This window comes from Sardina pilchardus, chromosome 15 (genome assembly GCF_963854185.1).
Source record: "Sardina pilchardus chromosome 15, fSarPil1.1, whole genome shotgun sequence".
In the NCBI taxonomy this organism is placed as follows: domain Eukaryota; kingdom Metazoa; phylum Chordata; class Actinopteri; order Clupeiformes; family Clupeidae; genus Sardina; species Sardina pilchardus.
In genome coordinates, this window is record NC_085008.1 from 28828913 (window position 1) to 28855512 (window position 26600).

Here is a 26600-nt window from a genome sequence, read left to right on the forward strand (position 1 = left end):
AGGTATGGGTGTGCTCTACAGCAGCTATTTTGCCTCTACCTAGTTCAAAGTGGGCCTGAGTAGATTCAGCTCTTTGGCCCCAGGCCATAAACTGAGCCCATGTCTGTATCTGAGGGAGGCCTATTGCCCACATCTGCTTGTACTTGTTATTGAGGTTATTAGATGCAGATTCGATCATAAACATTGAGTCAAGTGTTGGGGTCTCTGGAACACAAGCAGCTAGAGTTTTATGTGCTTCTGTGAAGCGTGTTATCCAAGAGGAGAAAGACTCATTAGGGCCTTGGACACAAGTGGCAACAGAGCTATAAGTGTAGTGTCCTCTCCCTATGATTGTTTGAGCCACAGTTTTACATTCAGTAAGATATGCTTCCCAAGAGGGATCATCAATTGGCATGTTATTGGGCCAGTTTCCTTCAGAAAAGCGGGTTGCATAACCCAAAGGAGCCTTAGCTTTAATGACAGTGATAACATCACCAGGAGACAATCCAAAGCTCACTGTAGCATCTCTAAGTTTAGCCCAGAAATCAACATTTGGGTCCTGCATCTTAAGGGGAGGTACTGTTTGCAAAATACCACCAAGTTCGTTAGCTTTCAGAGGTATGGGATATCCATAGTGTCCCATACCTGCAGCTCGAGCCATCTGAGGCACAAAGTCCCTACTGGAAGGAGGAGCGGTGGGGGCTCTGGGCATGCATCGGTACACGCTCTGCCCTGACCTTGAGCCTTGATAACCAGGATTGCCTGTTTCATCACAGAGTGTCCTGGGCCCATCCGACTGCTCACGCCTTCGGATTTCTGCAATGGCCTTAATTCCCTCACCCTCATTCGAACGTTTAAAAATGTACGTTGCCAATCTAGTTATAGCTTTGGCTTGTTCAATAGGGCTCCTTGGATTTACCTCAATGCCATCTGGGAGTTCTCCCAACAATTCCTCAACTAATTTACTCATTGTCTCAGAAGCCTCTTTTAACTCTTTTCTAAGTTCAGGTATACAAACAGGTTGCCCATCGGGCTCTAGGAGCAGTCCTCCAGACTTCTGAGCCCACACAGACTCCAAAAAACGTGCATATTTCATCTTCTTTTTATCTGGTTTCACCTGAAGAACCCATTCAGAAGCTTTCCTAATGCCCCAAACTGTCTGATAGCCATCTTTAACCATATCAGTTTTAATTGCGTCATATTCTTTATCATCACCAATCATAGCCATAGCAACCTGGATGGACAATGGAACCCTTCCTGCATCCCAAGTGGCCATCTTAGCGTAACTGGTCTCAAACTGTAACAGATCTGTTCTTAACAGATAGACTTTGCCAGAGTCTAATTTAGCAAACCAGTGATAGTGATCCTTCTCAAACACCCAGATATGTTGCCACTCTTTGGAGATTCGTTGACGTAGGCCCGTCTGTGCGCGCACACAAAATTTCCTTTCTTACTGGGGAGACCTTAATGCCAAGGGCCGATAGCTCAGCCGTCACTGACGCTGACTACCACCCAACAAAAACTATCCCCAAACAAATGTCTATTCGGTTAAGAAAGACAGTGGCCCTACTCACCCGAATCTCCCTTTGCCCAACCAAAGTCAGAATGTAGCACTTAAAAGGAACAAACCAGTACTACTCACCACGAGTGCAATTCTCCGGCGTGTTGAGGGATCACACACATCAGGTTTCAATTTTCAAAACAGAAGAATCCTTAATTCAATAGATCCATATAATCAATGCTCAGGTAGAACCTCCAGAAACTGTTGGTAAAAATATTGTGTACCAAAGTGAAACATGAGATCCAGTCACGAAGAAGTACAATCAGGATACAGGGTTTAATTACAGCTGTACAGGAGAGAGGCACACACGAAGCACAGGGTACTCCAGAATATGCGTCTCTGATTTGATAGAGAATTACACATGGTTTAAATACACAACAGCAAGGATAGATAATCATACAACAACAGTGGAAAACTTCAGGAGACACTCAGTCTACTTTAACCCGTGGTTGTTGACGTGAACGCGCCCCTGACGTATTATGTTATCCATGTTTAGGAACAGTGCAGATATCATAGACATACAGGGTCATTAGAATCATTCTTTTAGTGTGTCAAAGTGACCCACTAGTGAGAAAGACAAAGCTTTAAATCACACATTGGAATATGGGCCTAATGCAGACATTAAACCACATATGAGAATATTAAACTGAATGATCAATTCCATTTTCTCTCAGAATTAACATGATCATCAAAACACCAATTAGAATGGTTGCATTTATCACGACTGTGATTCTACAGACACATCTACAGTTTGAATATCATGGATAAGTTCATTCTTTTTTTCTGCAATATATTTTTAAAAAGTGAAACATTCATATAATCTAGATTCATTGCACAAAAAGTGAAATATTCCAAGCCCCTTTTTGTTTTAAGCTTGATTATTTCAATCTTGATGACTACAGTTTATAGCTCATGGAAATCAAAAATTCAGGTTATCAAAATATTACATGCATCCCTATGCTAGACTGGGTAAACCCAGCCCGCTCCACCGGTGATTGGATTTCACCCTGCAACTCAGGCTAGGAGCCTGCACATTTATCTCTCCACACTTTACAATAAGGGTACATGAATTCTCATGAATTAATGCATGAATCATTAATTCATGATAATTAACTCATGATAACATGAATTCATGTCATGAATCATTATGACTTAACATGAATTCACTGATTGTCATTAATGAATTCATGCATAAACAACTCATCATCTTAAGCATTAAGTATACGGTTGGCACATCATCATGAATCATGATTAATTAAGCATGATCATGATGACTTTTTGTCGGACAAAATCGTGGACGTCACTGTCATGGAGAAAAAAGAAAAGTTATTACACATGAATTCATGTTATCATGAGTTAATTCATTAACTCATGCATTAATTATACATGAAAAGCTCATCAATTAACATGAATTAATTGTCTGTCATTAATGACATAAGGTATACGAACAACAAATCATCTTGAGCATTAGGTACAGTGGATAAATCATTAAGAATAATGATCAATTACACATGATCATGTTGATTTCTTGGCTTTTGAAATGTGTAATAATACTGTACATATCTGAATTTGACACCCAGGGTAGCCATTATCAATAATACAAGACAGAGACAAAAAAAAATATTCTCTTCCACATTTATTTAAAAATACAATCACATTATGGTCTGTTTGTACAGCATATCCCACTGATATAGTACAAACAGTCTTGTTTGCTACCACACTACCCCATATATTAACACAAATTAACATTTTTACATTTGAACAGACAGAAGACTTGACACCAGATTAAGGATTATATAATGTACAACACAGATTATTATTGAGATCATATTCACTAGCTGGTGATGAGGCCTTATGTGATGAAGGCATACAAAAAAATCTGTGTATTCAGGCCTTTGCCACAGTCCCTTTTTAGACAATGATACAGCAGTTGGTCATTTGAGCAAAAAATAGCCAGAAGGCAGAGCTTTTAAATTATTGCAGTGGTGAAATAAAACAGCAGGGACTGCTCCATCTGAGAGTATGTGTGTGTGTGTGTGTGTGTGTGTGTTTGTGTGTGTGTGTGTGTGTGTGTCTTAGAGAACTGTGTTGCCTACAGAATAGATGGCTAGAGAGATATCTAAGACTAGCAAGTCATCAAAGTATCCCCTGGATGAAAACCTCTGCATAGCACATGTAAATACAATTCTGTGAAAGAAAATCAATTCTTCCACAGAAGTACCAGTTTACACTGGTAAAAACAAACTGAGTGGTCATCCATGGCATCGGCATTTGACAAGGATCTGTACATTCAACGTAAATAAGAGGTGCAGCCATCATCGATGTACAGAGTCACCTGGTCCATACTGATGAACCCCATGCATTAAGAGTGGTCACACAGGCATTGCTGCAATTTTTGGAATGTATAAAATAATCTGCAAACATTAACATCGCCCCCCCCCCATACATAATATGCACATATACACAGAACCTGCTGAGGTTCTCAGAAAGCACACCAGGAATGAGAGGGGCGAAGGGGATCTTTGGAGAGTTTTCTGAGGTTATGTAAGAAGCAGGGTGCGGGGGTGGAGAGGCGGGGTGGGGTGGGGTGTGGTGGATGGGTGGTGGGTTGCGGGAGAGGGGTGGATGAGGAGAGGAATTTCAATCGAGTCATATTCACTCTAAAGCTGAGAGCTGACGGGTGGGGATGGGGGGGGGGGGGGGGGGGGGGGTAAAAGAGAGACAGGCCATGAGCTATAATGAAACGGGAGCTCTCTCTCTCTCTTTCTCGCGCGCGATCCTCTCCTGTGGGAGAGAGGATCAGGCAGGCATAATAGATAGCACTCAGAGTTTTAATAATCACTGAAGGGGTGTTAAGAGTCAGTGGCCTTTATACGTAACATAATCATCTATCCCCTCTCTCTCTCTCACACACACAAGCAGAGAAGCAGGATTGCTAATGAGAAAGATAAGTGAGCTGAATAGAATCCATCTCACCACAGTGGTGAGAACATGTGTGATGGGAAAACTCATGGAATTCCACCACCTTAAACGATTCTGATACTATCCCAGCAATGTCCAGGATTTGGCAAGGACGGTATCCATGATATTGCTAGGGGATGGTATCCATGATATTGCTAGGGGACGGAATCCGGGATGTTGCTGGGATGATATCAGAATCTTACGCTGGTGAAATCAAAGATCCTTCATTACTGACAAGATAGAGCAACATAATGCATCTCTATGGAAGCAAAATTCAAACAGTTCCTGTCTGCTTAAGGAAAGACGTCATGGTGGGATATCGATCGGCAAGCAGTTCAGTTCAAATGTAACGTCACTTTCTAGGTCTGCTTAAAGGGGGATTTTGCCCCCCCCCCCCCCCTTTGCTAAAACAGAACGCGGAAATGGTCGAACGTTTGCGCCTCTCGCTACGCTTTAACCCTCTCTGGTGAAATTGCACCACAGAGGGTTGCGGCAGAGCAGAAGTCCAGCAGTTTGCCCAGATCCCATTACGCATAGCTTATCTCCGCTCCATCGTCCACCCAGCCCTTTCTGGACCCAGCTACAGACACACCTGTTCTACAGAGAGGGTGAGAAGCCAGCTGCACCTGAATTTAAACCAGCTCTGAGTTTCCCTTTCTGATGCACAACTCTTACAATGACTTCACCCTAATGAGCCTCTGGGTGTTAGAGAGATGCCATTTCACCAGGATGAATGCACTGCACTGCGAACATCCAAAGCTTCTGAAGATGACCATGAAGAAGACCAAAAAAAAAAAATAAAAATAGCAAGGTCAGATGAACTGACAAGTACAAAAGTGAAATGTGAACAACACAGGGCTTCATGCTGCATGAGAAAGATGTACATTCACTTGTAGAGCACAGTGTAAAGTAGCTCTCCACATAAACAATCATTAAAGTGCAATGTCAATGGTAAAGACAGTGAAGATTATTTGCATGTAAAATATTTGTTGGAGAAACAATGTTCTAAATATGATTTATTTTATCTAGGTCTAGGTATCTCAGATCATGGCCATAAAGCAAACTAACAAAGGGCGTTTACATGAAGTCCGTGAAATCAAATGATTAGATCCTAAAAAGCTGAATGGCAGGACCTACTATAAGGACAGCCATAGCCTACCATAGTGACAGCCGTGACCTACCATGAGGACAGCTATGCACTTGGGCAGTGTGGATGGAGACGTTCATCTAGTCGGTCACCTCAGTTAACGCGGCCTAGTGAACGTTTCCCTCTCAAGAGATGTTGGTGTCACACCCTGGCGTCAGTCTAGTGAAATATTAAATCATCAAACTCACTACTGCGGTCGAAAATTAACCCGTCAGATGCATCTGGACGGAAATATGAGCTTCTCAACATTACATAGGCCCCTCTGGTCATTGAATGATTACAAAGAGAAGCAGTCGACACTCAGTGCCCTCTGGTGCACTTGGGCATCTTGGATATCACCAACGGGCATAAGTTGGCTGCCAAAATTCGGAAGTCCTGCCCTGAGAGGAAGCTTTACTATGCACCCGATACTTTATGGGTGATCCTAGATAAGATAGGAAAGTGTTTACTGCACAGATGTGTTTCGACATAGTGGCTTCTTCAGTGTGCTCGGGTGAATGAATGAACTCAAATTTCTTTGTAGATAGCTGTTCTCACAGTCTCATGTCTTTCTATCAGAATACCACACGGTAGCTAAAAGTGCTTTAATGTGTAGGATGCCATTGCATGCTCACAGAGAAGTTGTACACACAGCCAAACACACACAGGATGTAAAAGGCAGAATATTCTGCTTAAGCACATTTGTTTTGTATTTATTGATGTGTCCTTGTGGGCTACTTTATGTGGCCAAAACAAAACATCAACTAAAAACCAGAATTTATGAACAAAAGTGTACAAAGAATGATGAAATGTCATCGGGTGTGAGGCTAACACTGCAGATCATGATGCCAATTCACTTGAACTGTTGTACTGAATGACACTGTATCTTCATTGGTTGATTATGGGGGTGTATGTTAGGGTGTGGGTAGGTTAAGTTAGGTTGTAACATTCATTTACTTGAGCACACTGAAGAAGGCACTAAAGTGAAACACGTCTGCAATAAACACCTCGGTATGCAAAGTACAGTCTTGTTTTTTCTCTCTTCTCAGTTGTAAATTTGGCCCAGCACTCTAAAAGACAAAAAAAGAGACTGAATGAAGCCTGCTCCTACCACGCAATCTTGTAGATAAAGGCCTCCTAACAGTAATGGGACAGAAGTAGTCATTTGAAAAACAAAATCAATCTGCATATACCATCTTAATACCTATTAATTTCTTCCAGGAAAAAAAATCATATAATAGCATAAACATGTTTTCTATTTTCAATTTTGCATGATGGATTCAGCATGACGAGACAAAACGTCAACATATGTACAATCGATACAATCAATACAAAAAAGTAAAAAAAAAAAAAAAATTCAAGAAATGCATGATGCCTCCATTAAGTTGGGCTCTACTGCATGAACACAACGAGGCAGATATTTACACTTCAAACTGAAAGCTACAGTAGCAGTGCAATGATATACCCTGTGGTACCCCAGGCTCTGCTTCCAGCCTGAGATACCAAAAACAGACTTCCTCCCACGCACGCACGTGTGCACACACACACACACACACACACACACGCAATCCCCTATGCACCAGTATTGGGGGCAGAACACCCCCTGCGGGTAGCTGAAGCTATCCTGTAAAATTCCTCTCCCCACTCTTGGCGTTCAAGTACACTCAGAGATCGTCTATTCTGAGACTCAGCCAGGTCTGTTTCATATGGGGCTGTGAAGTGTTTGGTAATCAAAGACTATGCTGCACTACAGTGGTGGCTTGATGACTGGGATGACTGAATGATCTCTTTTCTTTGTAGGCAATGAGGCATGGTGACACATGGTGACGCCTTGGAAGATAATCGTGGCAGGAATAGAAGGTAAAGTTGTAAAATCTCTCTTCATGCTTAACCCCAAACTCTACAGTCTGTAGCACACCCTCCCCCCTCCCCCCTCCCCCCACCCACCCACCCACCCACCCACACACACACCTCCACCACCATGCATCCTCTCTGTGGTCCTCCAACCGCCCCGTCACTCTACGTCACTCTGTCCCATGAGGCCGTGCAGCGCGGCGGGGGACATCCAGAGCGCCTCCACCAGGTTGTACTGGAAGTAGCCCATGGCGAAGCCGAAGGCCACGTCCGTGACGTTGTGGCGGCCCAGGAGGACCCGGGAGAGGCCCACGAGCGCGGCCCAGAGCAGCGTGAGCACCCGCAGCGGCGCCGCCAGCACCAGGTGGGCCAGGACGAAGCGGGCACACATGGCAGCGCGCGTGGCGTGGCCCGACGGGAACGAGTAGCGGTCCACCGAGAAGGTGGCGAACATGTCCATCCGGTTGTGGGACGGCCGACGGCGACGCACCACCGCTTTCACTATGCCCACCAGAATCAGGTCCAACACCAGCGCTGAGGAAGAGAGAGACACACACACACAGGCACAGGCACGTGCACGCAGGCACGCACACACACACACACAGTTAGCATAGTTAGCATAAACTTAATCTACATCAAGTTCAAGTTTATCGTATTAGCCTACTCATAAATAAGGATTTATAAGTAATGGTATTTTTATGCTCAAGAGCCAGCTCAACTTTAAAGAATAAAATAGTGTCAAATGCAAAAAGAACCTCACTGAGGGGATGTGAGAAAGATGACATTAGGTATGAGGGTCAGAGTATCGTGATGGCCTGTGGACAGAGTCAATATGAGCACACACACGCCTGTCTCTGACATATACACTATCAGTATAAACACAGACAAGTAACTGCCTGAAGGTCTTAGAGCAGGGAGGGTGTGGATGAGAATGTACAACATAAGGTGTTCTCATACATATGTACAGTATTCATTTCCCGCATATAAGCAGCATAGTGTATAAGCCGCAGGACAGTGTTTTACGCAAGTTAAAAGAAACAAAACCATATTAACACCATATTAACTGCCCCCCTGTATCAACCTCCTAGCTGAAGAAATTTAGCAAAATCAATGTATAAGCTGCGGCTAATAGTCGGGAAATTACGGTAGACCAAGACATCATGCTCTGAGCACACACAAATGAATACAGCGCAGACACAATATCTCGACTGTGACCCCCTTTCTCCACTGAACAAACACTGAAAGGTCAGTGAGACCCAGACTCTTATGGATTAAGCTGTGGAGGAGAGGGGTGGTTGTGGTCTTATGACATGTTCCAGCCCTTTATGAATTGGGGAGGAGTGGGGTGGTAGCGGTCTTATGACGAGACATGTGTGACTGAAAGTTATACCCCCCCTCCAGTCACACAAAGACGACGAAAACAGTAACGTTTATTTTTTATTATTATTATTTTTAGCCCTGCTTCCACACAACAATGGCGTTTCAGGTGCCTCTGGAGCCCAAAAAAATTTGTTCCAGAGTGGGAGTGCTTTGAAAGCGCCGGTCCATCCTTGCCGTGTGGACAGGCAATAACTGTCAGTGTTTGGCAGTGTGAGTTCTAGCATGTATCTGTGTCTCCCTGCTTCAGTGACACACGCACCTCCATCCGAGCGCTCTACACACACCCTGGGAAATGTAACTGATCTCAGATCATTTTGGCACAATCAGGACACCAGATAAGGACAAAAGAGCGGAGAGCTACCAGGAACAAGCTCGGAAAAACTGCTCATGAAAGAGCGGGCTTGCTCCTGTTACCACTGAACAGACAAAAGCATATTTAATTAAACATCAATATCAGTTGCGACTCTAGCTGAGAAATGGAGATTAAATCATCAGTTGAATGAAATTCCTAGCAGGTCAGCTGCCAACGTCACATCAACATGTTCCATTATCTTTATTTCTCCATCCTGCCACCCTCCCCTCCTCCTTGGCAAACATTAGTGAGGGTGTCCGTGCGCTGCGTGCTCTGCATACTCACTGACTGACACACACACACACACACACACACCTACGGTCGTTGTGACACACTGACTGTTTTGGCCCAGTGCCAAGTACTTAGCCTGTGTGGCAGTAAAGAGCTGCAGTTCTTTCATCCCAAGAGGTGACATTTCTGCTCACCTCACGCCCCCCCCTCCGCATCCCTCTCTAATGTGGTATCTGTCAGAAGTGCTGTTCAGCACAGGATAGGACAGGACAGAGTGGCAGGAGGCTGCCTGCACATATGAAAGAGAGGGAGGGAGCAAGATCGCAAGAGAGAGAGAGAGAGCCAGAAAGAGAGAGTGTGAGGGAGAGTGAGAGAGCGAAAGAGAGTGAGTGTGTGTGAGAGACTGAGAGAGTGAGGGAGCAAGAGAGTGAGAGTGTGTGAGAGACTGAGAGAGTGTGTGTGTGTGTGTGTGAGAGAGAGAGAGAGGGGGGGGGGTACATCAAAAGCAAAGACGAATGGGTAACGAGCAAGAGGCTGACACGAGAGGATTAAAATAGAGAAAAGGAGAATGGAGCAGATTACACTACTGGGACCATCAATTTTATTTTTATTTTTTTAAAACAGGGTAGTGATATTTCACTGCATGGCCAGAGCATTTGGCATTCTGAGACAGTCTGCCCTAGGGATGGGTATTTCTGGGTTCACTGACAGTGCCAGGTTCTCCCCAACATGGTTTATTCTCAAACATTCACTGCCCAGTTTAGAAACCAATCCCGAAGGAAACTAGGCTTTGTGTATTCGGATTTTGTTGGAAAATTGAAAGGAGACGAGCTCTGTTTTTGAGACTGATGAAGACACTATCTGCGTTAAAACATTGGCCACCAGCGCCGTTAAAGCTCGGTTCAATTATTCATGAGCTCCAGCCCTTCCGTGGGTTCAGTCTTTTGAAGCGGCCCAAGACTTAGAGCTCTGTGCAAATACTGCAGCCATGTATGCATCCAAATGCTCCATATTCTGTGCAGTGCTTGGGAGTCGGCTTCCTTTCTATAATATTGTAACATCTGTTGTTAGTTGTGCTCTTCACAGAGACTACTCAACCACATCATGTCATGTTGGCTGATTGATTGATTGATTGATTGATTGATTGATTGATTGATTGCTTTATTGATCCCCTGAGGAGAAATTAGTTTGCTACCCTGGTCAACATACAGCTACAGAATAGCAACAAGACAATGACAAGTACTGTAGCCTACAATACATGTTCTACATGGCTACACACTTTCTACCGTCTATGCTACGCACACTTGATAGACCTCAACCTGGAGGACAGCCTCCCTGATGTCAACAGACAGATTTGCGTGCACCAACAAGTACAGTGGGTCTGCATGACCAAGTGAGTCATCCAGAGCTTGGTGACATCCTTCAGCCACCAAGTTGGCTGCTTGCATGTCATTTACAAAATGACACCACCACAATGCTTCACTGTGACAGGGATCAGAGGGTGCAAGAGTGCTGGGAGACTGCAAATGTAGGCCAACACATTAGGTTACTTCTGGAGGCTGACCAATCGTGTTGTCAGGACTGGCACTTGTCCCAACAAACAAGTCAAGGAGGGGCACTGTCAAAGCATTTAAAAAAAAACTGTCGAGCTTTGCGATTTAGTGAACCTGTCAAAGTCAGATGTGTATTACTCAGAAAGACTGCAAGTGGCATGTTGCCCTTCGTCAGCAAAGGCAAACTAGGTTAGCCTACTTCAAAAAAGCATGTATATTACAGATATACTGTAGGCTAATGCTGGCTTTACTAATGAGTTGTAGGCCTAATAGAGATGCACTATTCAGACACATCGGAGGAGAAAACGATTCATTACTGAAAAGCAAGAAAAGACATTAAGATGATGGATTAAGTCTGCATTCAGGTAGCCTGACAAAATCAAGGTTCAAGAGACAGGAAGAGGGCGTGCAATGGAAGACAGGCAGGGTGGTGGGCGGGATGTTGACATAAGCCTAGAGGGGGAAACAGGTTAAATAGGCTACACAGTGAGTTTTGACATGCAGAGCTATAGACAATTACCCATAAGTAGATTGAGCATGACTTCTTGCCCGGCTGCGCTATCGCTTTTGTAGAGGCAGTAAGCAGCGCCAGCAAGCCACGGTATCCCGTGTCCAGAAATCTCGATCAGTTTCATCAGTGGCCGTATACTTCCCCAGGAGGAATCCTCACAGGCACATACTCCCAGCCGCTTCGACAGCCACAAGTCCATGGCTAACAATGAACTCAAAGCGATGCCGACGATAGATGGGTTCAGTCGCATACAGTCTTCTTCCGGGAGCTGTCCGCCGGTAGACGAATTGGACGAACCCGAACCTCGACGACGAGTCGGGCTCTCAGATGCGCGTAGTCTAGCTGATGTCGGGTCGGATCCTTGTCGCTGCAACAAATTCTGGGGACGCCGATTAAGGGACATAAACTCATAACGACCGTTGCCACCGATACCGGGAGAATTACCACTGCGTCCACTATTGTTTTTTGCTTTTGGAGAGGGCATTTTGATTGACTTTTTCGGATGCGATGCAATCTGGTTGCAGTGCAGTGGTTGTAGATAAAATACGTCGTCTAAATGACAATCTTTCTCTTCTCAGTTCATCACTTCATAAATGACAGCAGGTGACAGTAGCGTTCGCATCCGAGCTGGCTCCCGCCATCTTTGTTTAGCCACACGCAAAGGTAACTGGGAAATAAACTTCCCTTATGACTCAGACACGTGACCAAAATGAAGCAAACTGGTGGCAACAAATACATCGCAGAATTCTAGAAGAGGAAATGAATGTGATACAAAATGTCAAACTGTTAGCCTAAGCACTAACACGCTGCTGAACGAAGAAGCGTGAAATATCAGGCCAGACTTCTCTAACACTGTAGCCTTCATAAAGTGTAGTTTTAAAAGAACCAGCCTAACTTTTGAAATGCTGTCAGTTCAGTAAGTTCACGTCAGAAACAGTGGCAGAGGTCGCCCTTGCCTACCTGTAGGCTATACCACCGTAGTTTAATTCATTGAAACACTAATAATGATTAACTTTATTCTTGTAGGCTAATAGTGCAGCCCAAGGCCATGCACTCGGCCAAATTGATATAGCGCTGTGACTTTTTACATAATGATGATGGTGGCCATCTCTGTTCACTCCTCCCCCATTGCTACATTCCAGATTAGTCTACCGATCTTATAAAGGTAAACTGCTTCTTGTCACAGCAGTGGGGACTCGCCGCGACTGCAGACATGCCGGGAATATTGCTGGGAGATGTCTTTCCAAATTTCGAAGCTGATACAACAATCGGCAAAATAAAATTTCACGATTTTTTGGGAGACTCGTAAGTAGCCACATTGCCTATTTATTTTCGTGAGTTGCACATCTCTGGACAACGTTGCATGTTCAACAAATGTCAGCATGCCGATAGCAACGTTATAGTTGTGTTAGCCTAAATGAGAAATCGAGACATGTAATTGAAGCTGCTTATAGACGTAAGGTTAGATAAGATTACTGCAACTCCGCGTGATCGGTTGAGGAAGCAGACTTTGCTACACCACCCTTAACCCTGCTATCTTTTTTAAATCAAAGTAGTAGACTAGGACCACATATTTATGCATTACTGCACTTCTCTATGTATGCTAACGACGTTGGTTAGCCCTAAAGTTGACAAACACCAATCGTCTGTCTTTATTGCCGAGCACATGGACTCTCGTAGACCCACATCCGTAACACTGATCTAGCAGAATAATTAACAAGTCGAATGAATGTCTTCATTCGTCATCTATTTTTTTATAGGCGACGTCCTGTTTTGAGTAGGCCCACAACTGCACAGTAGGATATTTGTCAATTAATATTTGATATTTGTGTTACAATTTATGTAGAAGATAGTCTTTACTCATGACTTATGCAACGTGCATACATTGCATACTCTAATATACCCGTTCCCACCAGATCATTACTGAATGTGCAACCTGCAAGTGCAACCTAAGTTTGGTTTCACAGATGGTATATCAAAGTAAGACCTGCATGGCATTTGACCAACGTCAAGAAGAGTCATTACTGACCAATCACCCTAAGGCAGTTGTACTTTGAGCACTGCATGCACAGAGGTCTTTTGGCATTGCATAGCTTCTGAATCTGTTTTGTGATGTGAGAGACCTTATAATAATGCTGTGCATTCATACCACGGTGATGATCTGCTTCCTAGATGCCATGTTTTTTATTATTGTTATTATTTTTTTTAATAGTGTGAATGAAAGCTTAAATGTGATTTACTCTTCAGATGCGTCCATAGCGTGTAAAAAAAAAAAAAAAAAATGGCACATTGGAATTCTACAAGAGTCTCCAAGGACAAAGACCAAATTGTTTTCAATTGGGATTGAGGCGCTTTCTTGCTGAGTTTTGGCAATCATTCTACTGTTGGAAGTGCACTTTATCAGTGGGGTAAAAGGGTGGGGGGAGTATCCACTTTATGTAACATTCCAAACTGAGGTTGGAGCAGAGCCAAAATTAAAAGTCCATGGTTTCAAGTAATTAAAGTACCAAACCTAGGCAACAAATAACCTTGAAGTTCTTATGAGGCCCAGTTTTTGTTGTTTTCTGGTTACAAATATAAGAATGGGTCAGTGCTGCCATCAGGATTGGATATTCAAGGCAAAAATGTCTGAAAATAGATAGGAGATATGAGCTTGTAAAGTAACTTCATTTCACCTAATCATAATTGGGCAGCAAATAGTGTTCATGACCCTGACAAAGTGAGACGTTTGTCTCAATGCTGTAAGATGTTGCTGAGGGTGTAATTACTCATTCCTTCTTAGGAACACAATGAGTCAGATGCTATGTGAATGCACGTTATTAAAGTTATACAAGTCCATGCTCGATACAGAATAATGAGCTTTAGTAATTGGCTGATTGTTTCAGTGCAGCATACATTGCATTGCGACGTGGTGATTTGAAGAGGTTTGCAAGGCTATGGGCAGTTGGTCTCACTAAGGGAGGCTGTGTGCCTCAGCTCTCTAGGGTGTTGCACTTCCTTTCCCTCTCCCACATACAAACCTTCCGTTGCAACAATGCGTGATTCCAGCAGACACGGTTACCATCTCCCTAGTCATAAGGCACTGCAGCAGCTATGTCAGAATCATGCTGTTGTGCATTTTGGTATTGTTAAAATATCAATTCCTCATTTTGATTGTAAAAATACACTGATCTGCCTGAGGCCAAAGGTCACAAGATTAAAAGGAATAAAAACAAAAACTGAGATATCTCCGACTCCCCTTGTCCTGCAAAAGGAAATGGAGGAGTCATAGTTGCGTAAGGATGTATAGGATAACATTGACCACTGTGTAAGTATGAAGCACATCTGGCTAAAAGTTTGTTCTTCTGGTGATTTGCACACGCAACCTTGGGAAAACCGGAGCAACGGAAGCACGATCTGGCCTTGTGCAGCAGATGTTATATAACAGTTCTTTTGCGTATCTTGGTATACACCCCCACTCCCCAAAAATGCTCAGACTTCAGCTGTTGGATTATTTATTACTGTTCTGACCGTGCCAGATTGCGGACACCTGCTCTGCAAACCTCCAGAGATTTGGAAGGAATTCCTCGGCTGGTCTCCTTTCCACAGATTTTTCTTCCCCTTGAGTGTCTCTCACTCTCTGCATCATCTATTCTTCCTCTCCTCTCTTCAGATGGGGGGTTCTCTTCTCCCATCCTCGTGACTTCACGCCAGTATGCACCACAGAACTGGCCTGCGCAGCCAAAGTGAGTGACCAGTTTGTGAAGCGCAATGTGAAGATGATCGCTCTGTCCATCGACAGTGTGGCGGACCATCTCGCCTGGAGCAAGGTTTGTGTTTCTTTTTTTAAAAATGTTCTTCCCAAAACGCAACAGAAACTTCCACTACTACATACACTGACTCGGGCATAACCCTCAGTCAGCCAAAAGCCACAAAATCCAGAACCCCTGGCATTGTGCTGATGCTAACAATGAAAACAATGAAAAAGTCACCTCGTCACCTAGCACTGCCCTCAATATTTTCTCATAGTACGCATCTTTTCAGCACAAAGGTAGTTTCTGTATGTATTTATTTGTTGAGTGTGTAAGGTGCGCAAGGGGCTGCAGCTTCCATTCCATATTAGGGTCCAGGCGTCCACAAGGTCCAAGGTTCGAATCCGGGTTTCCCTGATACGACCCCATCTCACTCTCTCCCCTATGCATTTCCTGTTACCGATTTCTGTCCTATCTGACTGCAAAAAGGCCCCAAAATATACTTGAATCACACAAAAAATATCTATTTGTCAGTTAATTTTTTGTGTGAAAGTTTGGATATGTCAGCTGCTGAATCCTCACATCTAGATACATACGGTTTGCAACACCACACATTATTTCTAAATCTCCACATTGACGGAATGTTTACTTTATGCACGTCTCCTGTCAAGTTCAGTGTTCTACCCCAGCTCCTCCACCAGTAGTCTCTCTTGTCTCTATGTCCAGCAATAGTTAAGAGGTCTAAACTGCTTACACAGATGGCCGTGTTTCATTGTTCAGAGTAGAGGGGGTCAGGAGGCCAATGAAGGGGTGGGTGCATGTAGAAACACACCCAGGCTCAAAGCTGATTGGGTTATTTCCCGGGTTGCCAGGTTACTGCAGCACCACCTCTTGTGCTCTCTAAACCGTACAATGATCAGAAAGGGAGAATAAAGTTTCGGAGGCCGGCTTGATTCGGCATGTTACACTGGGTGCCCTGTGATTGGACAGGAGAGCACCGCCCATGTCTAAAGTTACTGTTCTCACAATTGGTGCTCTTGGCAGATGGCTTTGAACTCAAAACTGTGTGCAGAGGAAAGATGTGTGTATATGTGTCTGAGATGGAACAGCTTTCTGGTATTCAATTATGGGCTTTTATAATGGATTTGTTGGAGTTTGTTAGTTCCCCCATTTCCTGTTTTACATTTATCTGTGGCTCCATGTTTTTCACAACCTTTCCCTCCTCAAATGAACCCTGTTGGCTTGCTACTAAAGACCTTTCCGTGCAAAATTCCCACAGTACAATACAGGGTTTGTCAGATGGCCAGTCGCTGATAAGGCATTCCATGGATCTTTACCAAATGCAGATGTTGATGGATGTTTAGTGAAGTTTTATGAACTAATGTACTGTTCCCTACTAAATAAACACTTCTCACTAACAACTGTTTAACATTTATAATTACGATATAAATAATATGAATACTAACGGAATAGGTTGCAGTTTTACACTGGTAATGTGTGCCTGTCGATGTATGCAAAATATATTATTTTTTACGTTACATACGTTTTTCTTTAAAGAGACCCTATGCAACTTTCTGCAGGAGACGATCGCTCTTTGTTTACATCTGGAAGTCTGAGACGAAGAACCACGCTTGCAATTTATATATTTAAATATACCTATACATGTATAAATATACACGCTAACGCTGTCGGGGAAGCTCTGCAGAGAACGAGCGAAAACGAACAACGAAACCGAAACCAGAGATGAAATCGCCAATCCTGCATAGTTCCTCTTTAAAATAAAGTTACAAGTTCAAGGGTGGAATACACAGCTAAAAATGTAGTCGGTGTTTACACCATTTTCAAGGCCACTTCTCTTTCTGTGTTCCTCCACTCCCCTATCCTCTCTCCACTCCGTAGGATGTGATGGCCCTCCACCCTGACCAGGCAGGCACCCCCATGCCCTTCCCCATCATCGCGGACCACAACCGGGAGCTCTCTGTGAAGCTGGGGATGCTGGATCCTGATGAGCTGGATAAGGACGGCCTGCCCCTGACTGCTCGCTGTGTAAGTGTCTGGCAAAATGTTGTACTTTTTAGTTTTCTAAAGGTCTTATTGTTATTTTATTTTTTTTACTTAGTTGGGACATTTTACGTCCAGATAATTGCCATTTTGGATATGTATGGAATGGTAAATAAATTGGGGATTTTCCGTAAGTGAAAAACAGAATCCAAGACACTCTTCTTTAGAAAAAAATATTTTTATACATGTTTTTATATTTCTAAAGGAGAGAGTGCCTTGGATGTCCTTTTGTTCTTCAACTATTAGGATACCAACACCAAAGAGCGCCTTCAATTACTTGGTCTTTTGAACTTCTTCCTTTGTGGGTATTTTAAGTGTTTGTGTGATTATTTTAGGTGTTTGTGATCGGCCCGGACAAGAAAATGAAGCTCTCCATTCTGTACCCCGCCACAACGGGGCGCAATTTCAATGAACTGCTGAGGGTTATCGACTCCCTGCAGCTGACGGCCCAGAAGAAAGTGGCCACACCAGTCGACTGGAAGGTAAACTCTGCTGCCTAAACGAATATGAAAAAAATCAATGTACAACTTCATCATAAAATTGAACCAGATTGATGGTTTCATCTTTATAATTTCTTGCATTGGCACCAGTATATCTAGCTCATATTCTTCATATCCTGGTAATAGTACTACAATAACAGATTGGAGGTTAGATCATAGATTAGCATCATAGATTCACGCAGAGGCCAGATACTATCTTAATGAATGACCCATTTTCAGTTATGGTCAGCGTCACAATGTTTATACCCCCCGCCTTCAATAAAGTAATATCATAAAACTATAATTATTAATATCTATTATTATATGACTATTAATAGCGGGCTATGGTGAGGCGCTGTGGTACAATTGGCTACCGCAGCCGCACTTTGTCCTGGGACCCAGATTCTAGTCTGACCTGTGGTCATTTCCCGATCCCACTCCATCTTGTTCTCCCACTTCCTTCCTGTCAAACTTTACCGTTCTACCCAAATAAAGGCAAAGAGCCTAAAAATATGCTTAAAAAATAGTAGACTGTCATTTGTCATCATATCAGTGTCAACAGTGCCTTCTGAATTGACCCCCCCACCCACCCCTTGTGATTCCTCTGTCTTCCAGGTTGGCGATAAGGTCATGGTCATCCCTTCGCTGTCTGACGAAGAGGCAAAGAAGCTCTTCCCCAACGGCTTCACCACTAAAGAAGTGCCTTCTGGGAAAAAATACCTGCGTTACACACAGCCATGAAGCGGCTTGACTAGACAGATTGTGCTTAGATGATCTGTTCAGTATTGCCATTACATTTTCATCTGTGATTGCAGAGTAACATATATTCTTCTCTAACCATACAGCAGCACTTATAGCTAATTACACACAGCCTTTAACAACTGGAAGAAGATATATTGACTGCATACACTGTTTTTGCGGGAACAATTAAATATAGGGTCTGAAAGTCCTTAGTGCCTTACTTCAGTGTAAATGAAATAAATCTTTTCATAGATACATCTGCATTTTGTGCTGCTTTCTGTGACCTTTGGGGAGTGTGATTGTATGTTTGTTGCAAGCAATGACTGATAAATACAGTATATTGCTGTCATTGGTTGCAAGTGTGGTGTATATCGGCCTCTGGGATAGTGTGTGACCAGTCATGGCGGGGCATGTGACTGATCTTAATCTCAAGGCCTTTGGCTGCTCCAGAACAGACAGGTTTTGAGATGGTGTAATGGTGAGATGGCTTTTTTTTATGGAAACAATAAGTAACTCATATCATGGCTTACAGCCAAATGTTAGATAATAGTTTAAGGCTGGGCTCAATTTTAACTATTAAAAGTGGTTGCCAGCTCAATCATCCATGAGGTTTTGGTTGCTAAAGCCAACCAAATCTGGTTGCCACTTGTAACAATTTTTTAGCCAAGAGCAACTGGGCAACCGTTAATGCCAAGCCCCATTTCAGGAATTAAAACTTCTGTCATTGACTGTCCTGTTAATGATTGGCTCAGGCTTTGATGCACTTTCTTGCGTAGGCAGTATTTCTGATGCATGTGTTTCAAATACAAAACAGTATTTTGTAACCTGTATTTTGTTGGGTTGAAGGTCAAAATACTCGATTGGTGTCTATTTTAGAAGTACTACAAAAAACTCTCTGCATGAGAGTCTGTGATGTCATAAAAGCACAAAATGATACTGTACATGGAGCCTCTGCCAAGTAGACACTGATATTTTGACCTGACCTGACCTCAGCCCAGAATCAGTCGGATCCAACAAACTTTTGAATTGATCTGATTTGTTGTGTGATTTGAGTAGGCTGACAGCCTGAGGGATATTCCATCAACCTTGCTAATGAAGCCGGCGCATAACAGAAATAGCCTGACTTGAAAGAGTCAGGCTATTTCAATAAATCAATAGTCAATAAATAGCATAACCTCAAAACAACTATTGGCTAGGCTATTTAAAATTATAGGATATAGGTACCTTCTTGGGTTAAACATGTTCACTCCAAATTATTGTCTATGTGTAAGTGGTCATTAATAAAATTGGTATCAACTTACTGTAGTCTTCCATAAGTCTCTTAGTTCTGCACGCAAAGCGGGTTTAATCATTAGTGGCCATAGGCCCTAGGCCAGAGGTCTTAAATCCTTTTTTAGCCCAAGGACCCCTTGGCTGAGAGAGACACTGAGCAGGGAGCAGATCCAATCAGTGTCTTATAGGCCAAAGTGAATTCTGACCACTAGGGAGCCAGTGGAGAGTAACTAGAGGAGTTACATGTGTCCTCTTTGGCTGATTGAAGACCAGGCAGGATAGGTAAAGTTGAGGGCTGTCTGCGTAACAATGATAGTCATATCCATGGGGGCAAATTATCTCACCCCATTTAACGAAGTGGAGTAAATAGAGAAAAGCAGAGGCCCTAATACGGATCCCTGAGGCACACCTGTGGAGGGTTAATAAGACCTTGATATCTATCCCTGCCAAGACAAGCTGAAAGAGCGCCCTTTAAGGTAAGATTTAAACCAGTGAAGAGCTTTACCAGAAATTCCCAGTTCAGATAGTGTAGAGAGGATGACCACGCCTGTGCTGGTGCTGACTACCCTCCACCATGCCTTAGTAATGCTGCTAAAGCATAGCGCTGTCATGGACTTTTCATGTGTCACACCGTACAACTCCTCTTCTCCCCTCTCCCTTTGTCTCTCTCAACTCTCCGTCTTCCCTCCTTTCTCTGTCCTTTCATTCAACTCCCTGTACTTCCCTATCCCTCTCAACTCTCCCTCTCTGCCTTTTCTCTCCATAGTATAACATTTTATATCACCATTGATATGCTTATTAATACTTACCATCATGACTTATAGTAATATTAACCCACTTTATTTCTCTTCTTTTTTCCCCTATACCTCACCTTTGAGGTAAACCATTGCCAGTCATCCCCATCCCTATGACTGCCCTATCAATCACCTGCTGTGGTCCCCTTGCCCAGATTCCTGGCCCACGCATCCCAGCGACCCATTACTTTACGAAAATTACTACGGTAATCCCTATGGACAATTTATTCCCTACACTGGACTATTTGAACTTTCTGATACTACAAATGGCCTTACTGTACTGTAACTGACCCTAGGCAAATGGGTTGGGCCCTTGAGTCGTGGATCTGTTTGAGGTTTCTCAAAGGAGTGTTTCCTCGCCCCTGTTACTCATGGGCTCTCTTTGAAAGTGTAACACTCTGTAAAGCGCCATGAGACGTGTAATGTTTTGGCGCTCTATAAGTGAATTTAAATTGAAATTGAGAGAATGTCATGGCAAACAGTGCCAAGGCTGCAAATAAATCTAGTAGAATTACTGATGTCTGAGCAGAGGACTCAGCTACTGTCAATGCTTCAGTCACAGACAGAAGATTAGTTTCAGTAGATTGACCACTCTTGAAACCAGACTGTTCTAGGAGTTTATTCTCACATACTTCTTATATCCTACACTAATCATATGGTGATGATATTGAGGGGGTCACAGTCACACATTGCACTACTGGCTACCTGAATTTTTGTATAGACATTGTGGTTCTCACAAAAACGGCACACTGCTTTCCAAATAGTATGCCGTGTATCACCAGCAATGCCAATGACCTCCTCAAAAAAAGAAGAGGGTGTTTAAAGAGGGGGGTCAGGCCAAGCTGAGGCGCATACAGGGGGAACTGAAGGTCAAGCTGAAAGGGCCAAAGGAGGAATGCAGAAGAAAGGTGGTGCAGATGCTGCAGTAGAACAGCATGAAGGAGGTCTGGGAGGGCATGAAATCCATCACATGCTGCAAGAAGAAGAGTAGCATAGTGGAGGGGGATGTGGTGAGGGCAAACCAGCTCAACCAGTTGGGGGTGCCAGGTGAACCAAGTTGTGATATGATTTGCCAAGCGGGGGGAAGTACAGTGGAACTTCACTTCACTTTCAGATTGTAGAATATGGCTGTGTCTCAAACCACCTACTTGCACACTTCAAACACTTACTAGATAGTGCAGATATTGGGATAGTGCTAATCGTTGAAAAGTGGCACTACTGAAGTAAGTGCTCAGCACACTAGAACTGTACTGATGGAAGTATGTGGTTGTAGATGCAGTCTATTATTTATACAGTATGTAGCTATAATAATGTAGATGTGAGTGTAGTGTGGGCACACTTGCACAAATGTAGTATAATGAATCATTTGTAATTAGGCAACAACATTTAACGCTAATCACTATCAGCTAATGTGAGAACAGCCGTGTTCAGTGAAGCTCACAGTATTTCAGTGACAGTTGCTGGAGCATCAGCCCTAGTGCAAAGCCCTCCTTGTATGAAGATGTACACAAATTAAGACGAGCAAGTTTGCCTGTGCAAGTTCACAGAGCGAAGGACACTGACAAAGAAAACCAGTCCTATTGCCTCTATGCAAATCCTTAATGGAACAAAAATTACAGCTATCTCAATGAATCACATTAATGGTAAGGTATTGGGTGTGTTTCAAGTCCTGTCCTTGTAGCATCCTTTTCTGCATTCCACTGCGGGGAAAAGTTCACCTTGTCTGAATAATAATTCTATTTCCTTATTACCTGCATACTTGAGGTGTAAGATATTTAGGCACATTAACTTTTCATGCTGGACTTGAATTAGGGACCTCGGGCACAGATATTGTAAAAAAACACACATATGATTTCGACCTATTGATTATAATGTGGTGAATTGATAGCTTTGGATAAAAAGTGACAGCTGAATGATTCTTAATGTAAATTATTGAATGATTCCTAATTCGGACTACACAACATCTGATCACACTACATGATCTTGAAGATGGTATTTAGTATCACAGGGGGCAAATTGTATGCATTTAATAGCTGATTCCATGTTCCCTGAAGCCTATTTTGAGTATTTTCAAAATACAAAAAATACAGTATTGCTCAATAATATGGCTACTGTATTTTGCAATTTAAGTCGATACATTTAAAAAGAATTAGGTAGGTTTAATTAAAAAAAATAGTTTTGCCCATCTCTTTATATAGGCCTACATGGATATGTACAAGTATAAACGTGTTTGGTACATGACTTTTAAAGATGTAGAGAGACTACGCTAGGTGGCGAGGTACACAACAATTATTAATAAAAAAAAATGTCCAGCCATGTTCAAGGTATTGAAGAGTTTCAAGAAGTTGTACACTTGCTGTTTTCATTTTTACTTCAGCCTCACCAACTGAAAAAAGACGTACTGGATAACTCGATGATCTGGTTTATCTGGTTTGTAAGAAGGATCGCACTCTTTACTGTTAGACACACAATAAAATAAAGTATCTCATTACAGTATATGGGGAAAAAGAGTTAAGACTAACTGCACTAGAGGTGGTTCCCTGAAAGAAATAGCCTCAAAATTCCAGATTACAAAACCAACACACATGAAAACTATGCCGTTGCTACCACTTATCTGTCGAAAAGTGTACTGCATTTAAACAACACATTGGGGGTATTTGTACACTTTTTTGTAAACAGATTTAGCTGTAGTTGAATGGTATGGTAGGCATACTTTAAAAAAAAAAAAAAAAAAAAAAAAAAAACTTGATTATTTTACGTTAGTTTCATAATAATAATAACTGTATATCTGAATCTGTTTTACTCTGTGTCTTATGAAGTACACAATCTCCGTAAAGGTCAAACTGACAACCAAAACATTGCAAGTGTTCACCTAGTTTATGGTTTATTGTTCCTCGTTGATCATTTACAGGCAGTAAAGAGAGAGGCAGCCTGGAAAAAGGAAATGCTGGTCGTTGTCTGGCTGGATTGTCATTTAAATAAACCAAACACAAGATGGCAGCCTTTGCAAAATAATGTCGGGTCAAAGACTAAGACACTAGAGCCAATACCAAGTGTGTGTGAGTGACATCAATTCATTTAGAAAATAAAATAAATTCAATGAAATAATACATTTCATATTGCATATTTTGGAATTGAATAGCTTATACTTTCACTACAAATACTGTAATTGGATCACAATGAAGAATACAGTTAAAGATGTATATTTTGTAAACTATATAGGCTAAGCAACATAAGAAAAAGAGCTGTTGTGAAATGTGAATTCTTTGGCTATGATTTCACTTTACATTTACATGTATTCATTTGGGTAACAATAGATATTACAACAATGCTACTACAGCACATATGTGCTTATGATGCACTGAAAGCCGTTTTGGTGTGCATTTAGGATATCTTAAAAGCCGAAACTCAATTGACAGTTTATATCACCCAAATAACAGTGATTCACTGGCTAACAAAGTTATTGGATAACTTGCACAGGTATGTAATCCACTGATTTAAAAATTCCTTCCGTTAAACAACACATTTTTCAAGGAAACAGAGGGCAGAGTTGCTGCAGTGTGGGCCTGCTTGAGAGAGGGGACTTTCAGTGGTGTTTGGGTCTTACTGCAGTACAAAGGTCTCGGCAGCTATGTTCATGGACAAAGTGCAGATGCTGTTTGGACATTCCTCAGCAAAGGTCATGAACACAGAAGCTGGGATTCCCCTATTTGATTCTGGCAAAAATTCTTGAATGCACTGGAATGTCTTTGATCAAACGGGGCCACTCCTCCCCGCTGTGCAACTAGAGAGTAAGCTTTGCAACCCAGTCAGTGTTATGTGAAAAGCTAGAAGTATAGTGATACTTTTTTTTTTAGGTATAGCTTTGATCTATCTCAAATCTTTTTTGTCAGAGTTTATTTTTTAAACTTCAGTAATTCAAACTATTTCCACTAGGTGGCAGTGGTGTTTTTGAGAATCGTAAATTGTCAGACAAATAATGTGTATTCACTATACATGAGAAATAGCAAGTGATAAAACATGTATACAGAACAAGAGCAAGACATGTATGTACGATATACAGTCCATTCTTACCCTGTTAAATTGTGTTATCCTGATATTGTTCCCCATCTGACCCCGAGAGAAGGCGCTTCTGTAGGATGATTCTGGAGATATTCCATCGAATATGGCTGATCCAGGTAGCACATGTGCAGACATTAGACAGGTATGCTTTGCTTTGACCTGCCAAATCTTTCTAAATCACTTCTTGTAAATGTCAATAAGATTTAAACACCATTCAAATGTTTGTTGCGTAACCTCCCCAAAACACAGTAAACACGCAAGGTACACTGACTGGTCCAGGAGTTCTCAGAGAATGGGCAAAAACATGTTATTAGACCAGAGGGAAAATACTGTGTCTGTTTGGTGTGTCATCACTTGGATGTCATGTGTCCATGACAATGCCAATTCACATTTCCTCAATCCAAGATTTGCCTTTGCCTCAATGCCTTATTAACTCCTTATTAACATCTGTGTATGGATCTATTCTGTTTCCCCAAAGAGAGGCTCACAGCTTCAGATAGATCTATCTATAATCTCAAACCCCCAACTATGACTTGAACAGTTGGGCATGAAGTCCTGAATCAACAGGTATGGAACTCCAGCCACCTTTAAACGGTTGACACATTACAAAAACACACAGACACAGAGAGATGCACACACATACACACACACACACACACACACACACACACACACACACACACACACACACACACACACACACGCACCCTAAACACACACCAAGCACAGACACAGCAGACAGCAGTTTGTATGTCAGACACACACACACACCTCAGGCTCTCTGTTCTCTGGCTCCCTGCTGCTGGACGGGGTCAGAAGGCCCAGCGAGAGCGCAGCATAGCAGACACACACACACACACACACACACACACACACACACACACAGAGACACACACACACAAACAGCAGCGAGAGCGCAGCATAGCAGACACACACACACACACACACACACACACACACACACACACACACACACACACACACACACAGTGCAGCATAGCAGACACACACACACACACACACACACAGTGCAGCATAGCAGACACACACACACACACACACACACAGTGCAGCATAGCAGACACGGGGGCCAAGGCGAGGGCAGCGTGCTCTCCAGGACCAGGCGGCGTCAGTGCCATGCCAAGCATCTCAGACATGCCCGCCACTTGAGGGACATAAAAACCGAGACATGCAACCAACAACTATTCCAACAGCCGAGACACGGAGCACCCACGCCATTACAGCAGCAGGCCTAAGAACAGCTCACTCTGACCTGTCTCTGAGAGAGGAGAGGGGAAGACACAGGAATAACACAGGACACGGTGCTATATGGGGTACAAAACACATGAGGAGAGGGGAAGACACAGGAATAACACAGGACACGGTGCTATATCGGGCACAAAACACACGAGGAGAGACATGGGGGAAAGAGATGGGAAAATAGAGAAATATGTCAATTATGGCACATACTATCAAAAATGAACAGATGCATATATTTTTCTCAATGGTTAGCTTTGGGGTTTCTAGGAACCCACTATGCCCTGTGCCACAGCATTAGAGTAGTCAGATCTCTATGCCCTGTGCCACAGCATTAGAGTAGTCAGATCTCTATGCCCTGTGCCACAGCATTAGAGTTGTCAGATCTCTATGCCCTGTGCCACAGCATTAGAGTACCCTGCCAGTCACAGCTCCACCGCTGCTCTGAGGAGAATACCTTACACTCTCTAGACTTCACATGCCAATGCTTTACCTTCATGCAATTTTGGCAATTATTATTATTATCATTATTATGGGAAGGTACCTGAATCTGTAACCCTGCTTCTGATACTTAAGATAAAATTTAGTAAAGTCAGACGTAAAGAATCTCTCTCTCTCTCTTTCTCTCTCTCTTACACACACACACACACACACACACACACACACACACACACACACATACACACACACACACA

General features: G+C 42.8%; 3 protein-coding genes across 3 annotated transcripts in view; 1 reads left to right on the plus strand and 2 right to left on the minus strand.

The window, feature by feature from the left end:
* The window catches only part of LOC134101728 (dimethylaniline monooxygenase [N-oxide-forming] 2-like), a 290189-nt gene that overhangs the window by 16175 nt on the left and 247414 nt on the right, over positions 1 to 26600 (minus strand). The window lies entirely within an intron of this gene.
* On the minus strand, positions 4252 to 12221 carry plpp6 (phospholipid phosphatase 6). The gene is made up of 3 exons (XM_062557106.1): positions 11518 to 12221; positions 7599 to 8015; positions 4252 to 6697 (listed from the first exon to the last, which is right to left on the minus strand). Exons 1-2 carry the CDS (start codon positions 11990 to 11992, stop codon positions 7642 to 7644), a joined length of 849 nt encoding a protein of 282 aa, XP_062413090.1. The 5' UTR covers positions 11993 to 12221; the 3' UTR covers positions 4252 to 6697; positions 7599 to 7641.
* prdx6 (peroxiredoxin 6) lies at positions 12653 to 18775 on the plus strand. The gene is made up of 5 exons (XM_062557107.1): positions 12653 to 12813; positions 15161 to 15317; positions 17139 to 17285; positions 17636 to 17782; positions 18395 to 18775. The coding sequence occupies exons 1-5, from the start codon at positions 12722 to 12724 to the stop codon at positions 18518 to 18520; spliced, it is 669 nt and encodes a 222-aa protein (XP_062413091.1). The 5' UTR covers positions 12653 to 12721; the 3' UTR covers positions 18521 to 18775.